Source organism: Apteryx mantelli, chromosome 15, assembly GCF_036417845.1.
Source record: "Apteryx mantelli isolate bAptMan1 chromosome 15, bAptMan1.hap1, whole genome shotgun sequence".
NCBI classification, from domain to species: Eukaryota; Metazoa; Chordata; class Aves; order Apterygiformes; family Apterygidae; genus Apteryx; species Apteryx mantelli.
Window position 1 is genome coordinate 811,375 of NC_089992.1, and position 26,254 is coordinate 837,628.

Genomic DNA, 26,254 nt, shown 5'->3' on the forward strand with positions numbered 1-26,254 from the left:
AAACATCTGTTCTATAACTTCCACTTTGCCTTTGCTCAGCTGTTAATGCCATATTAGCCCTGAGCAGCAAAATCAGCATTCAGAGCTGTCAAACATTTCTTTAAGAACCTGAAAACATATTTCAGGAAATTTTCCTGCCCCTTCTTCCACACATAAGTATGAGGGGTACAAAAATCCGATTTTGAGCCAGTTCTTTGATTATAGATTAATAGTCCTTTGCTATGGTCCTTATTCTTTGATAAGGCCTGTTCTGAAGGAAAACACTCATTTCAGAGGGATTCTGTCTGCGCAATGCTAATGTATCAGTGAAGACTCCAGCTTTCCAGGGCTGAGAGTATAATCAGAGTGGAAAGATCAGATCTTTCCTGCAAATATTTGATCAAATAAAACTTAAATCATTTGGTGGTGTCTCTATTTCCTTTTCTTTAAATATTTTAGCAAGTGAGTTTACTGGCAAGACTCTCTAAATTCAGAGAAACATAAGGGAACATTAAGTAAAAACGTGTTTTCAGCTGTGAAGAGCGAGGGACCGCAAGGGCAGCGTTTTTGCCATTATCTGCACCCAGCCGGGACGCAGGGAACGGCGCAGGCAGCTCTGCGCTTGCAGGCCAGGGCGGCCGCTCCTGCATACCCGCAGCAAACTCTGCACGGGGCACATGCTGAACGACTTGGGTGCATATTTTGAATAGCAAATAAATCTGAGAAATTTAGATGGGGTTCACAGGAAATTTCCAACGGGAAGGGGAGAATACACAAGGCAGCTGCAGTGTTTGGCATCAATTAATAGCTCAGCTTACGATAAATTATAAACTAAATTCTAGGGAGAAGTCAAAATGATAACATTAAAACTCTGGTTTCGGCCACACGCAAGTGTCTGCCAGAAAACTCAGTCACTTTGGGCCATGACCACTGCCATGAACTTCACCGGGTCTTTGCTAGCAAATCCATATGTCACTTGTAACGCGCCGAGATCCACAGCTGGATGTGGCTAAGAAGGTGGGAATGGTTTGCATTTTCAAAACAGGGCTTTACCCACATTTGGGATGCTGGATTTATACGAACTCACACCTACATCTCAGCTACGCGTGTATGGGTGCGCGGCTCATTGCACGTCGCTGTCGGGCCGCGCGTCACCCCGGGCACCCTCCCGCTTGCCCCGCACGCCCCAGCCCTCCTCTGGCCGCGTGCCCCGCGGCCCCCTCGCCCAGCACGAGCCGGGGAGGTGCCTCCGCCGTGCGGGGCCACCCTCGTCCCGGCGGGATGCCCGCAGCGCCGGCCGGTCCGGGACCCGGGCTGCGCGGGGACGGCAGCGTGGCGGGCACGGGGGCTTTGCCACGGCAGCCCCGGGGTCTCAGCACAGGGATGGGGAGCACCGTGGCGGCCAAAACGCCCCCGGAGGAGCGAGAAGGGCACCCCGAGGCGGGACGCTGCCCCTTATCTTACCTTCCATGATGGATATGTGAACGGCTCTCCTCCGCGTCCGGGGCACGCTGCTCAGCCGGGGCCCGTGGGTGATGGAGGGGCAGCTGCGGCTGGGCACCAGCCCGGCCCTGCAGGCAGAGAGAAGGGGAAGGTGAGTCAAGAGGGGACACAAAGCTGGGGCCAGGCTGCCCGGCTGGGAAATCCCACGGCGGGCTTGCCGGCTGCGTGCGTGCGAAGCCGGGGGGCCGCTGGCGCAGCACCCCGCTGGATTAGGTCGGTGGCGTCTGGGGAGCTACAAGCTCAGAGGGAAAGGGGCAGCGGTGGGAACAGCTGCAGATAGCCGTAGCAGCGGCTGGACGGACACGCTGACAATAAATCAATGACTTCCCTTGACACGATGACTTTGAGCTAAGTCCCAGAGCCTCTGGGCAGGCTGAACTCCTTGCGGACTGGGATCGAGCCCTGCAAGGCTGTCACTGGCTGGGTGTTTCAGGGGCAAGGGAAGACCCTGGGGACCCCCTTTGCTCGGTGCAGGCATCACGGCGCGAGCCAGCACCGGCCCCCGCTGCAGGCAGGAGAGAAGCGACACCGGACGGGACTCGCAGGTGTCCAGCCCCTGCCTGAGCCGAGGGCAGCTGTGGATGCAAACCTCATCCACTGGTGCAAGAACAGGGAAGGGTGTGCACGAGTCTCAGGGTCTCGCTGCTTCTCTAGCCCAACGTCACTCCCCAGGGAGCTCAGAGGTGGCACCTGCCAGCTAAAGGTTAAGTGAGCAGCTGACAGCAGTACGGTGAGACAGGCAGGAGGGTCCAAAGCCCCCTCGGGAGGAATGGGAGGCTGGAGGTCAGCCCTGGCTCCCCGCAACCACCAGCACAGGGTTTTCTCCTAGGGCGGGTTTTCGTCTTGCAGGCAGGCTGCGGAGCGTTTCGCCCCGGGGCAGCGATCCGCAGCGGGTCCCGAGCTGCTCCCGCTGCGGGGCGCCGGCACTGCGAGGCTGGCATGTCCCTCCCGCGCCGCGGGGAGCCCGGGGCCAGTCCTGCCCTGCGGAGAGGGCTAAGCGCGGCCCGGGCAAAGCGACTGCTCTCCGATCCGCTCCCCTCGGCTTCGGCGAGGCCAGGGTTTCGCGCAGCAAAGTTTACTGCCGCTGTGGTTAAAGCCCCCTCACCAGCACCGGCTCCTGCTTAGGCATCCAGCCGCACTTCAGCGTAAGCAACCGGTCACCGTATTGGGCTGCTTCCTTAGACATATCTGAACTCACGTCCTGTGCAGCTAATGGTATCCCGTATCACTAGCTCCGCTGCAGCTTGGAGAAGGTAAGCAAGAAAGAGCTTGCGTATAATCCCACCTGAACTGTCCTCTCAAGGCTCAGGCTGATGAAATGTGACTGACTGGCGCACACGTGCCCAGATCCTCAAAGGCATTTAGGTTCCCCCTGCCTTCCTCCGAAGCCCGAGGGTCCCCAAACCCCTCCGAGGTGACGTGCCGAGAGGCTGCTAGCGGGCTCTTACCTGTGTATTTCTGGAGGTTCCCGCTTGATCTTGGCACTGGACTCCATCACTTCTTTTGCAACCCGGCCACTGCAGGTAGTTCAAGAACAGCAGCAGTGACAACGGGAAATAACGCACCGGCAATGTAAGAGATCTACCCGCCTCGCTAAGAAGCAGCTCCCAAATTGCACGCTTGACCCTGAGCATGGCCCCCTCCTTACTTCATCCCGAAGTGCACAGCAGTTTGGGGGCTGCTCCCCAGATGCTCTGGAATAACTCATTCTACTCCTTGTTATTATCAAAAGAAAACCCTAAACAAACAGAGCAACGCCAAATCCTCTCTCCCTCCTTCTCCATCCCTGCCCCCACGAAGAGCCACAATTCAGGGGGCTGGAGAGAGGAACATCAGTGTGAAACAGAGAAAACAAAGATGATGGCCTTATCCAGCTGGCAACGCTGCGATGGAAGAACCTTCCACAACAGGAGGATCTTTAGCAAGTCTAATTAATGCAGCCACAAACTGCTTCCCAAGCCCAAGGAGCATCCAAAAATATATCCAGTAACTGCTACTTACTGTCATTATTTACCTGTATCGGAACCGGCTTCCTTTAAAGAACAAGTTGCTGCTGGATACTGTTCGGACCTGGCTTGACTTCTCCAACCTGGAATGGCATCAAAAGCGGCCTGAATGCGCTGCGGGCTGCGCAGCCTGCCAGGCGCTCGCGGCGGCTGCCTTCGCTGGACGCGCTGCCGCTAGCTGGCCCCAGTTCACTGCAAAGCAGCAGCCCCGGCCTTCGGGTGGTTCTATTTTTAACATACTTTGCCAGCGATCAGTATTGATTGTTTCACTGATTCTATTAAAGTATTGACCACTGTGGCTTCAAGTGGCGTGAGTGATAGATTAGATAGATTGGTACGGCTTCCCTCAGTGGACTCTGTGAATCGCTTGCAGCCGCTGCGCCGACACATTTTTCAGCTCCCAAGCTCAGATGTTAGGAGAAAGGGCAGGGAAGCTGAACGGCTTAAAAATACGCACGTGTGCCTTCAATCCGTGCACGCCCGCACGGCCAGCGCCAGACCCTGCTGAGCCCCGAGCAGCCCTGGGGTCTGCAGCCCTTGGCAAACGACCCCTAACCAAGGAGTTTGCTGGCCTAAGCCCCAGCCAAGAGAGAGAGGCTGATCCGCTGGAGGAATACAAGGCTAAATTCAAGATTTAACTGCTTCGGCAAGGCCCAAGAACACCATCAGGGCTAGGGGCTGGCGTTGGAGGGTGCCTCCCCCTGCTCTGGTGGCCGGGCATTGCCCTGGGAAGCCCCCCCCAGCCGCCGGTGCCAGCTCGGGGGCAGCGACAGCCTCTTTGGGCATCGCTTCTGCCTCACACAGAGGGAGGCTCTGGAGTCCCCGAATCCTTCTCAGCCTCCCAGCTCTGGGTCCAGCAAGACCCAGGGGACGACAGACAGCAGCCCCTGGCCGGCCCGACACGATGGAAATCCCCTGAGCACCGATCCCTCCTGGGGGAGACTGCAGCCCAAACAAGGGCAAGGATCACCGCTGCCTTCAGCCAAGGTGCTCCACTCCCTGAGGTCCCGCACGCCCGTTCCCGTACCCTGCCTGGAAGCGTTCACTGGTGAGCGTGTTGCTTATTACTAAGGTCCGTCGTGCTCAGCCTGTCACTGCTCTTACAAGAAGTCTCTGCTAATGCAACTGCTTCAGGAGGCAGCAGATTTTGCACTGGCACGTGCAGAATGAGACCCCCACGAATGCAAGCAGGGCCTGTTAGCCCCATCCCAGTGACCGCGCTTATGAGGACAGGAGACCGCTGGCAAGGGGCATCCTCCCCACAGGGAGCTGGCACAGCGGAGAGATAGCACTTCCCCACGGATCGCAGAACCAGCTCCCTTTATTAATGAGTTATCCTTATGCAACAGGAACTAATGAGAGGAGGACGGCAAAGAGCCAGCGCTAGCTGGCAGCCACATCACGCTCTACGGCTGCTCTCCTGAGCGGCTCTCGCAGGGGTCACGCAGGCCCTGCCAGATGTGACTCTGAGCAACAGAAGGTAGGAGCTGGACGGTGCCTGGAAATGGTAATGAGGCAAAATGACAAGAGCAAACCCTCAGAGATGCATAACAATCAGGAATAAAATAAGCAGCTTACGGAGACGGGGTGGCACTGGCTGGGGGGGGTGCAAGCACTTGAACTGTCGTGTTACCACGCTGCAGCCCTGCTCCCTCAGCACTGCCTCCCCGCTGAGAACTGGAGCAGACACATTTCTCAGCTGTCTCCCAAGCTCCCAGACGGACCCGTTACAAAATGCTTCCCTTCAAACGCAACGGCTGCAGCGGCTGCAGGAGAGCTCCAGCTCTGGCTACCGCTCAAACACCGCCAGAGCTCGGGGAAGGGAGAGCGGGCGGTGCGAGTTTGTTCTGCAGCCTGGTGAGATAAGGCTATTTAAGGATAGGTGCTGTGACTAGGAACTGCTGATGAAGGCTGGCCTGGTCCTTGCCCAAGGAGAGCAGGGACACGGGGACATGGAGTCCGGCTCTGCAGCCACGAATGGTGCAGGAGGGGACGCAGGCACTGCACGTCAGCCCGCGATTTGGGGCTGCAGTGGGCTGAAGCTATCAAGTGTACTGAAATCCTTCCCACAACCTTTAGCTCAACGGGAAGAAGGAGTCTAGATGCACAAATCACCCCCCCATCAGCCTGCAGGCTCGCACGCTTCTGGATGCAGCTTTGGTGAGAAATATATGCAAAACACAGGTGGTGACAGCACTTTGTCCTCCCCATCCCAGGAGAATCAACCCATTATCCCATAGAGCAAGAAATACGCAGCGCTTTGACTGAGTCCACAGTCCATTTTACCAGGTGCATAATCCAGTGGTAACTTACCAACATTATTAATCATAAAAAGATTTGTAAAGCAATATTGCAATTTCATGTTAATATAATGAGAAATGAAACCTGCTGATTGCAGCTGCTGATTGCAGTATTCCCAAAGAGAATACATTACACACTTTATCTTACATCCTGCTGATTAAAATAAAACTCATTATAAAATACAAAGCAGTCTATTTTTAAGCAAAACACAGAGCAGTATGGTAAAATCAAAATGTTCCACCTGATGATAGCTCCCTGATTTTTAGGTAGACAGTCTAGTCCACAAGCTACTCTGCAACCTGCTCTACTCTGTAATCTGACCCTTTCGAGGCAGCCTAATTAGTCAAACAGGAACAGAACAGAAAACTGACTTGATTATCACAAGCAATGGAGCCACAATTTTCCATCTTTTGAGAAAGAATAGTGACTGCACTCTAAAATCTTCCCTGCTCCTAGTTCTTCGCAGATACTCGCTTTCTGTTACTTTGAGCTATTTAGAAATCGGAGACTAGAGAGTATGAATGTAGGTAGTTTATTCAAGGACTGACGTCCTTGGGGCTTTAGAGACACAAGCCAAGCCCCGTTCATGGGATTATTCCCTCTCCATGCCGGGGGAAGCCAGGACTTGCTCCGGCAGCCCCTGGCTCGGAGTAGTGCCTACCTGAGCTGCGTTTGCACCATGAGAGCTCCGCTTATTAGTGGCTCAGCATACAGAAAAATGGGAATTCCTCAGATCCAATGCTCTACACATGGGAACAGGGATGGTGCCTCGACTGTGGAGGCATCTGCAGGAACTGTTCAGTAACACAGCTACAACCCAGATTAACTGTCTGCAGTAAATTCACCTCCCCAATCCTTTTAGCATTTTACATAAATAATTAATCTGTTTCCAAACAGATTAGATTATTTCTGGAGGTTTTGAGTGTTTACAATTAAAAGCTTGTAGGACAGGCTTTTCAAAAGCACTCCAGGGCACTGGTTTGGCTTCAGTGGGAATATCAGATCCATGCTAAGCCATTTTGAAAATCCACCCTCGAATATTAGGTCAGAAAATATTCCCTGAGCTTTAACACCAGCCTCCTCTGCTTCCCTCACAGACCCTCACTGCCACCAGCACGGGCAGCTTCCAGAACTGCAGCTGTAACAGGGAGCTGAGCACCTTCGCACACGGACTAGCTCTTCCAAGAAGCTGCAATTAACAGAGAACATGCTAAAATATATCTGTCGTTGTGCACAGAACACATGCCAGTTTTGGCATTAAAGTCTTAATCTGCAGATTAAAGTTTGTTGTGAATGGAACAGCACCACATGGTTTAAGGGCTGGGCAGTGCCCGGCCTGCTGGAGCCAGGGCAGGGTAGGAAGGGGCCTGGCAGGAGCAGCGGCTCCCAGTGCTGGTGTAGGGCACTTTTGGGAGCTGGTGAATCCACCAAGGCCACCAGGATGGAGGTCCCACGCTGCAGGCCACGGCAGAGCGAGCTGCAGGTGGGAGCAGAAGAACTGAGGTCTGAGCCCCTGCTACCTTGATTTCGCCCTTGGATATTCTGTGGGTGGTTGCTATATGGGGATGATACCAACCCATGGAGAAATATGTAATACAAAATAAAACACACGTCAAAATGTCCTTGCACTTACTTGTAAAAAGCTTGATTTTCTATCCCACACTTCCAGAGATGTTTGCAGGCTTCTGGTGTTGGAGCAAAATATGTAAGAACAATTTTCTTTTCCTACAGAAAAAAAAGAGGAAGTCCATACAGAAACAAGTGAGTGGTGACCAACAGGCAGTATGTTGAAGATGTGGATGGATGCCAGGGCTGCTAGAGCTGAAAAACTGCATTTATAAGGTGAAAACCCTCCTCCGGAACCACTTACAAGACATGGAAGACTTTCAAAAACTGGCTGACGCCCTTGGAGAAGCACCTAATGCAACGCACATCAGTAACCTGCTAACCACTTTATTCACTGACACCCAGCTTATCTGCATTTCCGAATGTCCAGAAATACATTTTAAAAAAGAATGATGATTGCTTAACTGCTGCATACATGCTAACCATTTTCAGCCAGAAGTTTTCAGAATGATTTAGCTAACCTGATCTGATGGAGCTGGATGGTGATAACAAATAAGTATAAGTATAAAATCCTACATCCAACACATAACTCTGCTCTGCAGACCTCTTGAGTGCTTGAGAGAGATGCAAGGCTTCTGTCCACTGTAGACTATCATGACACCAGAGCACTGATCACATCATTGTTTTAAACCTAGAATTTGTATGCTTTAACATCCAGATCAAGGCTGCAAAGTTAGCAGGGCGCTGACCCCAGCAGCGCGTGGTGACAGCACAGGTCTGTTATGCCACTGCTCTCCAAACCAGCAAGATTAAAGCTATGGGGAAGCAGAGGCATGGGACATAGCACGGGCCACTGGCACTGGGTACAGAGCAAGGCCCTGGGTACCTGTTCATGTTGATGGCCTGAGCTGCAGCCCATGTCACTGCGCCTGTGTCCCGGCAACTGTGACTCCAGACCTTTAATTCAGAAGCTGACACCACTGGAGGCTGCCTTCCTACTAGATACGTCGAAAAACTTCTAATATGTTGAAGCAAAGATAAAGACTGTGTTCAGTAAGCCCCAAGATAAGAAAATGCACTCACCTCTTTCTGACTTACATATAAATAGAATGTCTTTCCTTCAAATTTCATTTTGGTCACCTCATTCCTGAAAGGAGAAGAACATGCATGTACCAGGCTGCCTTGCCCATCACCCCCAGCAGATCACCGCTAATGCACGACCCCCGCACAGTGGAACTGGATCAGGTAATATGCACAATTTTAGCCAAATTGTTTGTCGGAAGCTCAAAGTTAATAGGTATTTTAAGGATGGTAGTTGGAGCAGTTTCAAAACCACATTTTTTCAATTCATCAAAAGTGTAACATGGTGATAAGTGGACTCCTGGCTAGGAAACCAGCAGCTGTAAAAGGGGATGAAGCGTGATTCTCAGTGGGGTGTCCAAGAGTCACTGAAGAACTTTGCTTATAACATATGTGCACTATCTGGATGAGAATATCAAATGTGAGATACCACACTTAGCTGATGAGGCCAAAATTTGAGATACAGCAAAGAATGAGGAACAATGCAACCAGATTCAGAGGGGTTGGGGGGCGGCTTTCAGGTGACTCTGCCAATACACGGACGATGCGGTTTAATGTAGACAAATGTAGAAAATAATAAGTCTGGGGGCAACAAACCGAATATAGAGAGTACATATTACATGGAACAGTCATGCAGCGTACTGACCAGGAAAGGGGCTTAGGGGTTATTGTAGAAAAATCCTTGGAGCCATCAGCCCAGTGTATGGCTGCAGTAAAAAAGGCAAACAGGATACTGGGATACACCAACAGCGGGATAGAGTACAAAGCAAGAGAAGTGAGACTGTAACTGCACATCACCCGCTACGCTCAGCCTGGGCCACCCTTTCTAAGGAGAGCCCCACTGCCCTGGAGAGGGCACAGCGACAGCCAGCACACAGGCAGCGCCCAAGGGGACCTGGCTTCTCTGCTGCAGGGGAAATAATAGCAATCTCTTTTTTTGCGTCTCAGAAAATTCTCCGAGTTTAACGTACTTCGTGTACTCCTAGGATGGGAGTTGTTTCTTTCCTTTACATGGTACTGCCGTTTCTGTTTGTACACAGAGCAATTTCCAGAGTGCTCAACAAATTACTGCTGAAGAGCACTTGTATTCTATAGCTGTGACACACTTCCAGCAGCTCATGCAACATAACAGTCAGGCAAAGTGCACGCTGTGCAACAGCAAACTACGGACGTGTGCACCCCGGGCACTGCATGCTCACACACAGCGCCTGTCCCGGGTTGCAGGGACCCACTTGCACACGCCAACAAAGAGCTTGGCAAATGCAAAACAAATGCACACCATGTGAGCGTCATCCATTCCTGGAAACTCTGAAATGTGGTTTTACAACACACGTACACACAACAGAGCACGGACCCAACTTTGTGCCTACAACTCCCCCTAAGGCAGAAGCAGTGGGAGGCTTTCAAGGAGCATAAGATAACATTAAAGGGCTGGGATGGCAAGAAACCTGATTTTTTTTTTGAGAACGGCTGTATTTTATGATCAATGCCATCAGCTATACTGAGCAATTCTGTGAAAACTGACAACTGGGTACAATGAGTTTGGGAGCTAAGAAAATGTCTCGTAATGACCTGGCCAGAAAGACGGGGCCTGTCTTCGTTACAGAGTGGACTGTGTCCAGTTGACCTGCTGCAGCTCCACAAACCATGGAGAGCTCTGACATGGCCCAGCGACCACGACGGAAGGGACAGTTTAACTCACAGGAAGTTAAATTTGTTCAATCAAATTCCCTCTAGTCCCAGGTCAGCTAAACAGAACAGGAATATAATGATTTTATCCTTGCCTAGGATCATTTGACACCACCATGCTGGCTTCTACCCCAATTTTAAATCTAATAAGCCCAAACCAGACAAAACAGTCTCTAAATCAGTTAAGCAAACATGCCTGGCAGGGTAGGGCTAAAGAGGAAAGGACCCGATCCAGTGGGGCATTGCCAACAGAGGTGGCAATCTAAAAGGAAGTAATAAATTGCAGTTAATTTATTTGCCAGAAAGCCACAAATTCTGTCCTTCTGGCCACTATTGTGACGTTTACATGAGATATGCTGTGCCCTGGCCCCATCTTTTGGGGCTACACTAGGCAAGAGAAGATCTCATATGCACATCCTTCTTGGAAGGGGTGGAAACTCTGGAAAAGGAGAGAGACAGATGGAAGTGGCCCAGAAACCAGGTTATAACAAGTCTGTGTCGTACAGAGGCAAATCACACGGCCGTGAAAACGGCGACGGCAGCCCGGGAAAGTGTCTCGGAGCTGCAGGCTGCCGCTGCCCGGGTGTAACCACTCGCTGGAGAACTGTGATCTCTTCCCTGTGGTTCAGACCATGCAGGAGCCCCTCCTTACTGATTAACAGCACAGTTTTGCAGTCTTTGAAGACATCTCCCTGAGCCCCCTCAAAATGGCTTCATGTTATTATTAACACATGCAGTCATCTTTTATAAATATTTGAAGGAAGATGACGCTAATAACGCTATCAAAGATTTCTACATGAATGAGCTGTGGCTCACAGGATCACTTCATCAGTCCGCTTCAGACCCAAAGGACTGCTGCTCCGTAGCTACTTCATCATGCAGGAGTGACGAATCATGCAGGAAAGAACAGCGCAATCAGGCTAACGCACGGTGGGTCTGCGGCCCTGACGAGGAGCCGCTCGTTAGTGTCCTGAAAGCATTCACCTCTCATACGTACTGTCATGCTCAGTTCACCCCCGTTCAGATGACCTGCACGTAGCTATCTGTGTCATTAAGGAACAGATTTTAAAAGCGTTTTTCAGCCTCAAAATGCAATTTGCCAAAGCGCCAGGCACCTTATTCTCCAGGCCTCTGAGCTGACTTTCTGAGCTTCTAAATACCTATAAAAAGCCATTCCTTAAGTGGTAGCTCAACCTTTTCCCAAAGAGGAAATCTCCTCATGGCACAAACTACTCTGCAGGGTGTGATGAGCCCATGCAGGGGAAGGAGAAGGACACAGCTCCCTGCAGGGCCGTAGCCTCGCTCGGACTTGGCTCGGCAGCGCTACGGAGGGAGGCTCGTGCCCCCGGACAGCCTCCGAAGGCCGGCGCGTCCATCCGGAGCGGCGTTGCATTTCCGCTGCTGCTCGGAGCCGGCAGCACCCGCGCGCTGCCGAGCCGGGGCGGGTTGCACTGGGGGACTCCCTCTGCGGGGCTCATTTCAGCGCCATGCAGGGAGCTTTGACAGTGGGGCGTCTTGGCACAGACCTGATATTGTTTGCTGTCCCCCTTCCACATGCTCCTACAAAAGAGCCACAAAATTGTGCGCTGCTAACACATCGGTTGGGTGGAAAGGGCCAGGAGGTGGGACACCAGCGTCAGGACACACACGTCTTAGCACTGGGACTGGGAACGGCCTGGAGAACTGCAAACAGACGGGATGGCACCTACGCGGCCATCGAAGCAGGAGGTACACCCGAATACAAGACAGACACTTCCAGGGGAAGAAACACCAAGGTTCGAGGGGCAAAGCAGGGAGGCGAGAGCGAGGAGAGCCAAAAGGCCTTCACCAAGCAGACTACGATGCCCTTGCGAGGTGTTCGTTGGGGCAGGAACCCAGCCGAGAAAGGAGAAGCTACGGCTGAGAAACGCCTGCCGTGGATAACCCTCCCCAGCGTCCCTTGCTTGTCCCGGCTGGCAGCGCCGGCTCAGAGGGGCTTTCTGCAGTGTCACTGCTGGGGGTGCGCAGCGATGCTCAGGGTGAGGGTGGTTTAAATGAACCGTTTCGGATTGGCGCAGGCGTCCCTGGGCTCAGCGTCCGTCTAACCTAACGCGGTGCATTTGAGGAACGGGCGCGTGAGCTCGAGGGCGCGCTGGTGCAAACGCGTGCTGGGCACAGAACGGCTTTTCCAGCTACCTGCAGCATCAGGTCCCTCCATTCCTTCTCCTCCAACCCCTTCCCAGCCGGGGACTGAGCCCTGCACCCCCAGCTAGGACACGGGGACCCGGCTGCGCTTGCCACCGTCCCTCACTGGGCCACGTAGCCTCTTCCCCACCGCTGCCTGTTAATGCCCCAAGGAAGGCGCCCAGCGCTGGCACCACCCATGCACCTTGCCACCGGCAGGAGCTCTACCAGAGTGTCCCTGGGGCACCACGGGGGCAACGCGGGGCACCAGCGCCCCGGGAGCACCAGGCGCTCTGCGAGGGGCCCCGGCCAGCGCCGAGTGCAACGCTCATCCCTCCACCACTGTCCTCTCCTGAACCTTGCAAGTGAGAGAGGACAAATGAGCTGGTGGGAGCTGCTTAAAACAAGCCAGACAGACTAGAGCGCGACGGCAAGTCAGGAGAACTCACCATTTGATGAAGTGAACTCTCTTGTTTCCCTGCAGAACAACAAAACCGAAGGGAGTGAAGGCCAAAAACGCCGCGTTTCCTGACACGTCCTGGAACACAATAACAGCTTCTCATCACAACGTTGCAGAGCTGGCAAAGTTTACAAGTCAATAGCAACCCTCAGTCCTAAATTAGGTGGCATTAATGAATCCTCAGTTTTAATTTTGCCAACAGAACAGTTCTTGACAGTTTTATTTAGACCATGATATCTTGCATATATATAGGAATCTGCAGCAGCATAAAAGAAGAGGCTGGTTCAGCAGACTTAATGAGGAAAAACTGCAATATAACTCCCAGCTCCAGCAGTCCTATCGATTTACTAGTACGTAATAAACAATGAGGATAGTGCCCTGCACACCACCAATTCTTTCACTAATAAATAAACTGTAAAACGGTAAAAACCTGTTAAACTTTTGACTCCCTCAGATCTCTGCACGGCATTTATAGCTAGTGCAGCTGGCCAGCATCGGGACAGTTTAAAACCAGTAATTAGTGTCATGTACAGAGCAAGCCAGCAGTTTAATTTAATCATAACATCTAGACTCCAGGGAAGCTATCGCTAACTGTATGGGTGTTCATGGAAAAAACAGATATACACTGAATTTCAAAAGTATTATGGAGCAATTGGGGCTGCTCAACAGCTGTTCAGATTCACTCTGGCTTTCGTTTAGATGCTAGATGCTTGACCCACACTCGGATTTCTCTAGAAGGATGCTGAGCTGAATGAAATCTGCACATCACGGGGCAGCACAAGACATGGTGTTTCCGGTGCATTTGGCAAAAAAGCAGACAAAGAATTTTACAACCGATGTTACGGAAGCAGGATTTTTGCTTGGTGCCTGCACGCCTTCTCCAGCAACGCTTTGCTGGCGGTGGCAAGCGCAGCACGAAGGAGCGCTAGGGGCGAGCAGGGCTGGCCCGGCGCTCGCTGTCGGGCCACAAACAGCAGGATTGCCCAGGGCTGCCGTGCTGGGACGCTCGTGCTGGCTGGGGGCAGGCCCCCCCGGACAGCTGGGGCACGTCCTAGCCCCGCTCAGAGATTCCTCGCCCAGAGCCGCAGTGGGCTGGATGCGTCAGACCAGCGCACGATGGCGCGGGTGTCTCTGCTGGGTGTCCACGGGCTGCTGTGCTCTGCCTGTCCCGCACCTCCGAAGCCACCGCGGCGCCAGCTCAGCTCGTGACCCGGGGGGGGGGGTCCGAGGCCCGGTCCCACTCCCTGCAGAGCCTCGACTGCTGGCCAAAACCAGCCTTTTCACGCTAACCTGGGTCATGCAGATCGCTTATGATTTACATCTAAAATAACAGCGTCTTGGTGCAAGTGGAAACTTAGAAAGTATTAGTTACCTACTAAAATGATCGCATAGAAACAAGGTCAATTCTTTCGCGTTAAACTGCTTTCTACTGTGGAGCTATAGCCACCATCTGTCATCTCTCCCGCAGCAAAGTCCCATTTCAGACCAAAAAGTCGTGGATTTCCTTTATCTCCCTTAGTTCAGGGTTACAGTTCTCCCACTCGGCATCCCCGATGCAGCATTCACTGATCTAACCAGGCGGCAAGAGACATTTGCTTTGATTTTTGATTTCCGCGTTTGTAGCACAGTGCTCCAGGTGGCAGTTGCCCTCTTTGTGCTCCAGGCTCGCTACGGAGAGAGACAGTTACCTGAAATACATGTCAAGCTGTGCAGGCAGCTAGTTTTCCTGATTAGATCTTCAGAATTGGAACAGTGAGCAAATTGGTTTCAAATCCAGATTAGATCAAAATCCATCTTAATCTGTCAAGGGTAACTGGCCAAAAGCAGAGAGCCCTGAAACTCAATCCAATATCCTGCATAAAGCAAGACATAAATCCCCAAACTAATCATGTCTGAGATGCAACAGGCACGTCTTGAGGAAGAAGAAAGATTTCCATGTGTCTTTGCAGAAACCAGGTTATTGCTTTAACCAGTGACAGCACTGCTGTCTACAGTGCACAGAAAAGGGGCCAGAGCAGACCACGGTCAACCTTGGCAGCTCAAGTCTTGGCTGGCCAAAGCACTTTTTACCACCTCGGCTCCTTCCCAAGCCTGCGGTGCGGGCTGGTCGTGCGGCTCCACGTGCCTGCAGGGACGGGAGCCGGCCCCGACCTCCCCTGCTGCAGAGACACCATCCTGCAGAGCTGCTCGAGGGCCTCGAACGTGGCATCAAGACCGAAAGGTGAAGAACATAAACAAAATTTTGATAAGCTAAAAAGAACAAAAGGGAAGCTAAACATAGAAGTCACTGAAAGGAAATGGTCTGCATTAACATGAATTCAGTCCAGCATTTTTGAAATGTTTTAAATATTAAATACACCATCTGTGGGTTAGCACCATTTCTGTCAGTCACCAAATCTCTGGGCAGCTCAGAATGACACACACTTTTGTGCAGCACAGCCTGATTTTAATGTTTCTCTGATTCACATCCAATGTTTAAGGCAGCTGGAAAACTTCCAGGAAAGAGAAAAGTAGAGGAACTCCAGAGCAGTGATACGCTCCTTCCAGAGCATTGAATTTGGGTGCCATCAGGACCAGGCTGGGTCGCAAAGAGATCCGGGATTGTGGGGCTATCGTTTAGCGCAACAAACATGATTTCCACGGCTGGGCGCCCTGCTGCCTGCTCCGATGGCTGACCCCCACCGAGAGTCGACAGACAAACTCGGCACAGGGAGCACCGCGGACTGCTCCCAGATTTCTGCCTGTCCATAAAATGCTTTTGCCAGTTAACAGTCGGCACCTTTCCAATGGGCTTTGTTGCGAGTGACAAGATGCATAGGTTTAATTTTCACTTTTCTTCTATTATCAGCTCTTGACTCTCCAAGTAACCTGGTCCCAGGTAGCTACAAACAAGCTGCAGCCCCACTAGCCCACCAGAGCAAGGTGCTGCAGCAGCGCCTCTCTCCCCGCAGCACCAGGGATGCGGGGTGCAGCAGGGACGCGGGGTGCAGCAGGGATGCAGGGTGCAGCAGGGATGCGGGGCACACCAGAGGTGCGGGGTGCAGCAGGGATGTGGGGCGCACCGGAGATGCGGGGTGCAGCAGGGATGTGGGATGCAGCAGGGATGCAGCAGGGACGCAGGGTGCAGCAGGGATGCAGGGTGCAGCAGGGATGTGGGGCGCACCGGGATGCGGGGCACCGCCACCCGCGCACCTGCACAGGGCCCGCCGCCAGCCCAGGAGCACACAACCCTCCCCCCATCAGGGGCACTCTGCTTCAGGAAATGAAATCCTGAACGAAAACTCAAAACCCGAGGCAAAGACTTCAGCAAAGAGGCTTCCCTGGGCATCTTTCAGAGCCCCCCCACGCTGGTCCAATTAGGTTTTTCCTGGTTGGTTGACACATTGACAAAACCAAGGCGAAACCTGCTGAGATCAGCAGTAGGTGGAAAGGACTGAGGTAGGTGTGCTCAGTCCAAGACTTCTTGTTAACACACTTAGCCAAGCATAACCAAGTCTAGCCAGCATGCTAAAAAGGAGATAATTTTTAACCCATGAGGTAACTTCTCCTTTCTGTCTCCAAATTCACAATGTCTCTGTAAAGGGAAAGCAACTTTGCAGCTTCCTCCCAGCAGCAGCTTCCTCCTCCCAGCAGCCCATTTCTGCCCAACACGTGGCCACGTCTGCGGAGCGAGTGACGGGGCCGGAGCCCCCCAGCCGGCACAGGTGGCTCCCGCTGCTGGCCAGGGCCTTCGCGCGATTATACCTGCATCGCTGCCCTGGGCCTCCTACAGCAGGTCGTCCCAGAGCCTCCCGGCCTGGTAAAAGTCTCCGAGATAAGAGCTGAACTTTATTTATTATATTGCATCTCCCTTGCTGTTTCCATCCCTCTTAAGAGGAACATTAATGTGGGTTCTGGTCAGAAAATAGAAAGCACCCTGAGTGAACTTCATTAGCTAATAAGAAAATGTAACAGCAACTCTCCTAATGCCCTTTCCCAACGCTACTGTCACACACCCAGCATCAGGGTATCAGCACAGCTGACTTTAGTGTTTTCTCTGCCGTGACTACAGCCATGGACCCAAGGCCTTAAACAGAATTTGAAATAGCAGCAGGGTGCAGAATTTTACTCTCTTTTGAGTATTTGTGAGCCTGAGCGCTAAGCAGCCGCCTTCTGCTGGCATCTGCGTGCAAGGCAGTAAGACGCCTTGCCAAGGAGCAAGCGAGCCGGGGGCTGCAGAGTGAGTGGCAGAGCTGTTTGCCGGCTTCTTGCAGGATTTTGATTTTGCTCCTGTTTGACCCAGCTCCCTCGGCCCCCCAGCGGGTACGAAGTCTGCTTGCCCTTGTATACCACAGAGAGGATCGAATAAATTCATTCCTGCTCTCACGGCCGCTAAGGCTGCTGCCCTTCCCTCACCGGCAGCAAACACGGGAGCTCTGAGATCAACAAGGCGTCAGGCAGCTTGTCAGATTTTGCACGCCGGGTAGGGAAAGTCTGCTCCGAGCTGGCCTATTGGTATTTAAAATGCTGGTGAGCCGACGTGCTGCCGGCGCCTGTTCCTCTGTGCAAGAGGAGGCAGCGCTGCTCCGGGGCCGGGCGAGTGCCGAGCTCGGCTTTGCCTCCAGGGTTTCTTCCCTCCAGAGGCCAGGGAGCAGGCTACAGCATTGAGGGATGGCTAAGTCCGAAGACCACCCCTTAACCTCTTTTATGAGCCGGGGGTGGAAGTGGATGGCTCAAACGCACAGCTAGACGCCAGGCAGCCGCTGCAGCCTGGCCGTGTGCCGCCAGCCAGCTGTGAGCAGCTTCCAGGGGTGGCCGGAGTGCAAAGGGCCAGCCGGGCTTGCAGAGGCCGGCGAGCTGGCAGGAGACAGCTTCCTTTGGGAGTTGTGGTGCAAGGTGGAGATCTGCACTTCGGGGTGCCGCAGCAGAGATCGGAGGGTCTGGGGGGCCAGAGAGGGGCCAGCGGGGCAGGAGCATCCGGGAAGAGCAGCCGGAGCAGGGAGAGGGGTCGGTAGCAGACACGAGCGGGATGGAGGGGGCTGGAAGCAGCGGTGGGCACGGGAGGCAGAGGTGTTGAAGAGGGATCGGGGCAAGAATAGCGTGGGGCGGGCGGCGGCGAGGGCCAGACGAGCAGGACGCGGGGCAGCAAGGAGCAGAGGGACACCGCTTGTGGGGCAAGGGGGCTCCTGGCCAGCGGGGTGGAGCGGGAGCGCAGGAGCAGGGGGCCCCCGCGGAGCAAGGGCTTGGGGGAGCAGCCGGAGCGTGTCCCCCAGGCACGGGGGCACGGCAGGGCACAGCGCCCCTCGGCACGGCCAGCACGGCTCCCTGCCCTCTCCCTTCCCCGCGCGTGGGGCGGGAAGTGCCGTTATCCTCGTGTCGCTGGTGGGGAGCCAAGGCGCAGCAGCCTGCCCCCGTCGCGATCGCAGGCTCGGCACCGCTCCTAGGTCAGCACGGCCCGGGCCGACAGGCAACCCAGGAAAACTGAGCTGGCAAGGTATTGCAGCCCTTCCGCCTCCGCCCTGGCTTTTCGGGGCGGTAAAGGCAACCACTTCATAAATCACAGAACGCCAGGAAATGGGACAGGTCTCCTCCGGCCAGATGTATTTACTGTGACTGTGTATTTATGCTGCATAATTCACTTAAAAACCCTGGATGACCACAGAGTAGACACTTCCTTTATAGTAAAATTCTCTGTCTGCTTTGCATCCCACATCCATCTGCATGCGACGGGATTATAAGGGACCACACAGAGCCAAATGCAATGACATATGCAGTCAATAAAGAGCATTTCAAACAGAAAACTAGATTACTGGCTGGGAAAGAATATACAGTTAGACTGTCTCTGGAGATTAATAGTTGTTGGTTTCTCAGACACATTACTGACCTTGTTATTGCCTCAAAATTACATGCTTTTGCAAAAGATGATTGGCTACTGTCTTTTACAGTTGTCTGCATACGAAAACACTTTCCTATAGCTTCCTTAAATACTCTTATGGATGAATTTCAGAGTAATTATCTCCTTGCTTCCCTCAATGCACATATTTGCGTTTTAAGCTATTTAAGTCTAGACAAAGAACTGCTGGCTCTGTTGGAGAGGGCAGCATCCACAGAGCTGCACTCAGCACATGCCACATAGTACAGCTCTGTCAGTGCCAAAATCTGCTGGCAGATGATAAATTGCTGCACTTGGAACCAATCAATGGTACCTTTGCAACTTGCTGCCGGCTAGAGTGAAAAATCTAACAAAAAAAATAGCTTTCTGAAAACAGTTTTACCTTGCAAGGGTGTGGGTCAACTCCATAGGTCTCCAGAGTCTGGGCTTTCCGTAGAAAATTTAACTCCGAAGTAGCTGGTGTCTGACCACTAGCAGAGGGAAAAGAAGAAAAAAATAAAAAATAAAGAAAGTATTGCACGAAAGACACGAATGTGAAAGTCACTCATTAGCTTCACGGTTTCCATTAACGACAAGAGGCATCGGTCATGCCATATTTCAGTTACATTAGTTAGCACAATCAATATGAAGCAGGAAACAAGCACTGAAAGCCCATCCTTTTTTCTTTCCTGCCGGCTTGATTTAGCAGGAGATATGCCAAGCTAGCAGCACTAGAAAGGACCAGAATCAAGGAGCATCTGCAAAATTTAGGGCCGAATTAAATACATGCAGCACAGGCATCTACCAACATTTCTTCAGCTAGGGAGGAGAGGGGAATTTTATAGGAAGAAGGCAGCACAACCACGTCACGTAACAGCGGGGTCTGCTGGGTTTCTGCGGAGCGAAAGCACAAGGAGACGGGCCACCTGCCAGGACCAGGAGCAGCAAATTACAGCCCGGCCTTGGCCAGGGCAGGACTGCTGCCAAGACACCGCAGCTCAGTCTCACGCCTCGGCCTCTCGGGATGCCCCGTCCAGCCCTTCCCGCGGGCACACCGGCAGCTCTCCTTGCCTGGCTCGCGCTCTCCGTTACGGATGGGTTTGGGGACCAGTAGCCCGGCCTGGCGCGCAGCCTAAGACCAACGCAGCCAGCACGGTGGGAACATTGCCATATCCCAACGGTATCTCGCTTAGAGCACACCTGCCATCCCCCAACAGAACGTGAAGGAATCAAGGGGAGGATCCTAAGAGTACATTTATCAAGGGTGGATTTTGGTTATTGTCCATGTCCTGCTGGAGAAAACTGGAGATCCCGGTCAAGGGCTGGACCCAACTGAACTAAACAGCCTGAGAAGGGGGGGGAAAGGGAGACTTCAACGAGAACAAGCCCCACAGCCCCCCTCAAAAGGTTGGGAGTGAGGAGAAATTAGAAGCGGTGTTGGACAACCACCCTCCCCAGGAGCCTCGGAGACGGCGCTGGGCGCTGCCTTCGGCGACTGCCCCGCGCCAGCCCCCGAGGGCAGCAGAGGGGCGAGGGGGGGGTGAGCAGGCGCAGGGGAGGCTCGCCGCTGTCTGACTGCCCGCATGTCTTTTTTATTTATGTGCGCTTTCTGTACCTTTCCTCGGCAGTTCGATTACATCGCTCTTCAGTGACCAGCGGTCTGACAGGATATGCTGTTTACTACTCGCTTTATCGGTGATTTGTTGCAATGCCTCTAACTGGGTACAACAAAATGATCTACCTTTTTAAAGGCATTCTTTAAAGACTATCTTTCTTATTACATGTGAACAATGCTACCAAGAGAACTTCTGACTTTCAGCTTTATCTTGCATACAAAAGCTATGAAAGTACTCATCCCGCAGCCTGACTGAAAACCCGAAATAGGAACACGAACACCACATCAATAACCCTAATATCAGTCAATGCTTCTATCCCCTTGAAACAACACTCCAGGTTATGCTGCAGTGCTGACTTTACCTCAGTTCTGTTTTGTGAATCTCTGCAATTTTCCTTTCCAGCTTTTCTGAATGCTTAGGGAAAAACTGGAACTTGGAGCTGTAGCCTTCTGGATGCTTGCCCGGGTCATAGTCCCCAATCTCCGCTGGTAAAAGAAAGAACAAATGAATAACAAAGCAACCACTTCTAACGCTGTGAACACGCTCGTTTGCTGAGATGCAGTTTTTGATAAACGGGAGCAAGGAGTTTGCTGTTCTGCCCTGCGGTGGCTCCTCAGAGACCAGCTGGGGGTCGAGACGTGGGACACGGGGAAGCAGCCGGGATGCCGGCGCTGGGCACCCCGCTCCCAGTGCCCACAGCAGCTCCAAAGGCAGGAGAAGGCGACTGCGGCGCCCGTGAGAGCGGGGAGGGAAGAGCATCTCCCCATCCTGCCAGTCGCCCGGGGGCACCCCGGGAATGCTGGCAGCGCAGGAAGCCAGGCCGGCAGCAGAGCTCAGCGCGGGTGGGCACAGGAACAGGGTCCAACCTCCGCCGGAGCACGAGGCCAAGGCGAGGCAGCCTGGGAAAACCCGCGCCGCCTGCGTCTGGGCTTAACATCAGGATGAATCATTTGTAAGGCATTAACTGTGCCCAATTAATTTCACTGCTTGCTTGGGAATCACCCGCGAGCAGATGGTCACCATCCCAAACTTATTAATTCCTCAAATTATTTGCCAAATATTTCCCATGAGCTGTTCCGGCCCCACAGCAAGCTCGAGAGCAGCTCGCCACGGCTACTCTGCGCGAGCGCTGCCGAGCGGCCGGGCAGCGGGACAGCGGCACGAGGTCCTGCTCCCACGGGCGCACCGCAGAGCTCAGCTTGCTCCATCGTGGCCCCCAAAACCCCCTCTGCAGTAGAAAAGTGCTCAAAACCAGCAGCTAAAGAGGCATGGGTTCAGTGGGAGAGCATTTACCGAGAAGTTTTTTCTGCAGTGTTAGTGCAGATATACTGTGTTCAGCCTGCTGTTGAGAAAAATACAGGCACTGACTCTGCATGATTGCAAAACTTGGGATCTTTCACCGGCTGTAACAAAAATATTGCCAAAATAAAAATTGCATTCCTGCACCTCCTGCAGCACAGCCACGAGACGGCCTGCAGGAAAGGAAACGGCTCTCGAACTTGCCCCTGGACTCACACAGCTTCTGCTGTTCTTTTAACATTACGTAAAATAAAGCAGTGATTAATGCTACGAAAACTATACTAATGTCACCCCAGGAGTCCAGGGCACTCAGGGAACACTATCTGTAGCCACCAATGCCTAGAAAAAAATGCAAGAGGCACCTCGCTCAGTCAAACTCATCTTCTTCCAAACCCAGAAGCGCAAAACTAGCCTGGCCTGTTTAGAAACAAAGCAGCAAATGAATTCTGCTCACCCAGTGGATGTAATTGTGCCTGGAAAAAATTTAATTAGTTGGAAACCTCTAAACTGACATTGAGAAAAGGTCCTTTGGCTTTTTAGCTACCAGGGGGAAATGTTGACTGGATGATCGTAATGATAAGGTTCATAATCGCAGTCCCCACCGCGTGGGAAAAGCGGTTCAGAGGGCTCGCGGGGAGCAGGGCTGGTGGCATGATTTCCATACAGGGCTTGATCCCTGCTCACGGAAAACCTGTTTCGACCCTTGGCAGATGGCTTACGTTCAGCAGGTGACAGGAGGTCGGTGCCTCTCAGAGCGGCCCCGGCTGGACCACGAGCCTCCAACAAACTGCCCTTGTCGCTTACTTTGAGAGGAAAGAAAACCCCAGCCGCCGCAGCGAGGGCAGGCGAAGCGCCCGGCGCATCCCGGTCCACGCTCAAAAACCAGCTCGCGCGCGCAGGGCAAGGCGCCCAGCAAAGCCGACAAAAACCCCAGGCAAAATTGATTTTTCCTTGAAGCGGGCTGAAGGTGAGCAAGCAGCTCCTCCTCTCTCCTTCCACTGCCCTCTGGGACCCAGCCAGTAATTACATCTGAATTTGACTCAAGCTGTGGTAAAAGGGGAGAGAAAAAAGAAGACGGGGGAAAAAGAATGGCCCTCTTCCAGCTGAAGAAGGCTGTATTTCACGTTGGAGTAGCATGCTCTTTAGCCGCATATCTCCTTCCGTGATTTACAGTAATACTGAAGCTGCAGTGTCTCACCGCTGGGAATGAAAGGACCTTGCTCTGATTTAATTCCCTCCAGCCTCAGGTCCAGAGTGAAATGTAGACGTTTTACATTAATTTTTATGCCTCCTGCTTAAAACACTAAAAGAGGGGAAATAAGCTGGTGCTATGAAATAACTCAAAAATGCTTTGGAGAACTGAAACTCATCTTTTTTGATTCCTCAGGTGCAACTACCTAACTCATCCCAGGATTATGACTACACATATCAGGGGACCTCCGAAAGGAGTATGAGTAAAGCCTGAAGTCCAGTGCTCATGAGTTAGGAAGTCTGTGCGACCGAGGCCAGGCAGGGGCCCAGTGGCACGGCCACCTCTGCAGCCAGCACAGCCAGAGTCACCAGCTCCATTGGCCCCCAGCGCTGTGATTCTTCAACCGGGAGCACTGGGGAACGCTGTGCAAAGACCTGATGGGCCAAGGGACCGGCATGGCTTGGCAGCTATAGCTCAGCATGTGTCCTGCCACCTTTAAACTGCCCCCATGCCGCTGCTCTGGTGCCAGGGTGGCACACGGGCCCACGGCGAGCACCTGGAGGAGGCTCAGACCAGCGCCATGTCCCAGCCAAGAAGCCCCCAGCTGCGGGAGCTGGGGCAATACGGGACCAGACCCCGAGGCGGGTCTCCAGGCAGCAGCCTGGATCTGGCTGGGTCTCCTCCATCACCCGGCACTGTGCCATGTTTGCCCTGGTGTGAAGCCCGAGGTGTCTCCGCAGCCCGTGCTCCAGACGGGAACGACCGGGGCTTTTCCATGGTGGGGGGCGCCGGGCGCTGTCGGCCCCCGATGGATACCTGGCCGCACACATGGCGCTAATGCAGCAAGTTCCCAGCCTCTGAACGCCTGATGTTGCAACGCTAACGACGTTCAACGGGCTTCTTTGCCATGCCAGTGGCACTAAGCTTTTCCAAAAAGCCTGAAACCCCCATGCTCAGTGCTACGGATGTTTCAGCATACCAAGCAGACACCGGCCACCTCTGTGCTCTCTGCGGCATGGATCGGACAGCCGAGGCAAAAGCAGTCAGAGCCACTTTGGCAGTAGAAATACGAGGGACAGCAGACCACGCAGATGGTTTTCAGAATTTTTTCCCATCTCCTGTTCGGAACTCAACCAGCGCCTGTACAGACTTGCTGACAAAAGCACTTTCTTTCCTAAGGCACTCAGCAGCAAGAAATGAGCTTATACAAGGATGTGTTCATCCGCTCCAGAAGTCAGCAAAACTGCACTTAACTCCGGATCCCTCTTTATAACTGCAAACTGCTGGGGCTTGCCAGAATTACCGTAGGCCTTGTACAGTCCCAGAAAATAAAAGTGCTTTGTCATAGGTCTCCTTTTGTGTGTCTGTTTGGCCTTAAAGCAGTAGAGCATCCAGCACAGGATCAGAGCATGCACATGATAGGTTACCCTGAAATAGCCCAAAGCACTATAAATCCACACTGCACCTGAGTTTGCAGCTGCAGCTGATGGCACAGGTCCCAGGAAGGCAGCTGCTTTTGACCAGCTGGCTTCAAGAGAGGGTACTGAGAGAGCCGTTCACTGTAACTGCAGCTGCAGTCATGCAAGTGGGTGGGCTGGACAGGGCAAACTGGATTCCCGTCGTATTTCTCAGGTTGGGAGAGTATTTTCTCTGTGACAAATAGTCTAGATCTAGGGAGGTTTCTCTGAATTGTACTGAATTCCTTTGCAGTCTGCCCACTGGAAATGCTGAATATTTTAGCTTTCTGACTATACCAACATTGTACAGCTGGTAAATGTGGGTATTTGTGGTTATAGCAAATGACCTGGAAGTCCTGAGTCATCTTCCCCCCAGTCATGAGGTGCCCCACCGAATGCATAGTACCTGCTTCAGTGAGGTGATGTGCTTTTGTGAAGTGCTTTGTGATCCTTGGATGAAAGCCACCGGACAAGCACAAAATTAGAAAACGTGCACTAGATTAGCCAAGGGGCCTTTTACTGAGATGCTGCTGACCTGAATCCAGGTAGAATAACTCTGAGAGAACAGATGGCAGAGTGGTTGCTTCTGGTGCAATTTAGATCACAATATCAATTCTAATTCTCTTTTAGACCAGCACAGTACGACACAAGTACAATCTTGAAGCATGAGCCCTGCACTGGCTAGATGACATTTGTATTCTAAGTGCAGTGATCTGTTGTAAGTGAAATAATGTAATCAGTACTTAGCATGAAAAGCAAATTTATCTTGTCAAAAAGCATTACCTTGAAGGATATAGGCGGCTAACAAAGCAGCATCCGAAGTCTTGCAGAGAAGACGGCCATGATAGAGGTCTCTTTTGATCTGCAGGAAGACTAAATACCTGAGGATAAAAGAGATATTCCATTCATTAAGCAAAGTTTAAATTACCTAAACAGGCAATTTAGACGTGGAATATCTGCACAAGACACTTGCACTAACATTTCTCTCCAAGCAGTCCGTTTACAAGATACTACATTTGCTAGGACTTAACTAGTGCTAATTACGAGGCAGCTCCCCGCTGCACGTCAGTTCTCGGCCTCGGATTTAGGTGTTTCACCCCCGGTCGAGCCTGCAAGGGCACAGCGTGCATTTCCGAGGCCAGCCCCTGACCTCGGAGGCCTGATGCAGAGCTGGGTCACCGCTCCTCTGTCACCAACCTGCTTTCGCACTGGCGTAGCCATTAAAAGCAGAGCAAACCTGCAGAGAGATTACGAGCTCCCTTTTACACAGAAGTACTCTAGACAAGCGTTTCCACCAGGGGAAAAACAGAAAAGAGAAATCTCATCAACAAGGAGGTGCTGGTTGTCTCCTGCCCTGCCCCGGAGCGCCCACGGCATCTCGCCCCGTTTGCTGCGGGATCGGGGCCGGGGCTGCCAGCGAGGGCTCAGGGCACGTCTGCAGCCGAGACAAGCAACACCCCTCTTGCATTCTTGCCTTGCAGGTCAGGCTTTCATGTAAAAAGATATTCTTTTTCCCCAACTTTCTGCATATTTCCAGGTCTCTGTGTAAGCATCCGCTTATCTCCTCAGTGTTCGCTGATAATTAATAATAAATCAGCATCCTTTAGAAGCAAGTTGCCTCTTGCACTTGCTATCTCTATCTCCATACCCAGTGAAAAGATAAACAAAATATGCTGGAAAAATTATATATTTGAATAAATTTAAACCTAAGTAACAGTCTGGGCCAAGTCATGTGGCAATGCATTTGGGAAAACCTGATAAAAATGTAAGTCATACAGTTAAGCAGCAAAATGGAAATTGCAGCGCTTAGAAATATGTTTAAATGCTCAGATTTGCTCTCTGCAATATCTCAGTCATGCTTGATTTCTCAAGTCCTTTTTTATGATGACAAAACCCACTAATTTTCACAGATAAAATATATTAAAGATAAATCCAGCCATTAAAGACTACTCTGCCTGTCTCCTGGCACAGGAGGAAAGTGAATTTGCAGCCCAAGCTCCAGCCGCGGTGGCGGGCGCAGCTCCGACGGCAGTGGCAGAGCCCGCTGCGCCTGCGAGGGGGGCCAGCCCACACTGGATTTGGGTCTCGCCCA

The 26,254-nt window shown here is 52.5% G+C and overlaps 1 protein-coding gene across 1 annotated transcript in view; it reads right to left on the reverse strand.

Moving 5' to 3' along the window:
- FRMD5 (FERM domain containing 5) overlaps positions 1 to 26,254 on the reverse strand; it is a 136,787-nt gene that overhangs the window by 7,347 nt on the left and 103,186 nt on the right. Inside the window, exons 5-13 of the mRNA XM_067305328.1 lie at positions 24,946 to 25,043; positions 20,576 to 20,699; positions 19,002 to 19,089; positions 12,737 to 12,825; positions 8,439 to 8,502; positions 7,423 to 7,514; positions 3,497 to 3,571; positions 2,931 to 2,999; positions 1,444 to 1,550 (exon numbers count right to left, since the gene is read on the reverse strand). Coding sequence (XP_067161429.1) covers positions 1,444 to 1,550; positions 2,931 to 2,999; positions 3,497 to 3,571; positions 7,423 to 7,514; positions 8,439 to 8,502; positions 12,737 to 12,825; positions 19,002 to 19,089; positions 20,576 to 20,699; positions 24,946 to 25,043 — 806 coding nt within the window. The remainder of the gene's footprint in view (positions 1 to 1,443; positions 1,551 to 2,930; positions 3,000 to 3,496; positions 3,572 to 7,422; positions 7,515 to 8,438; positions 8,503 to 12,736; positions 12,826 to 19,001; positions 19,090 to 20,575; positions 20,700 to 24,945; positions 25,044 to 26,254) is intronic.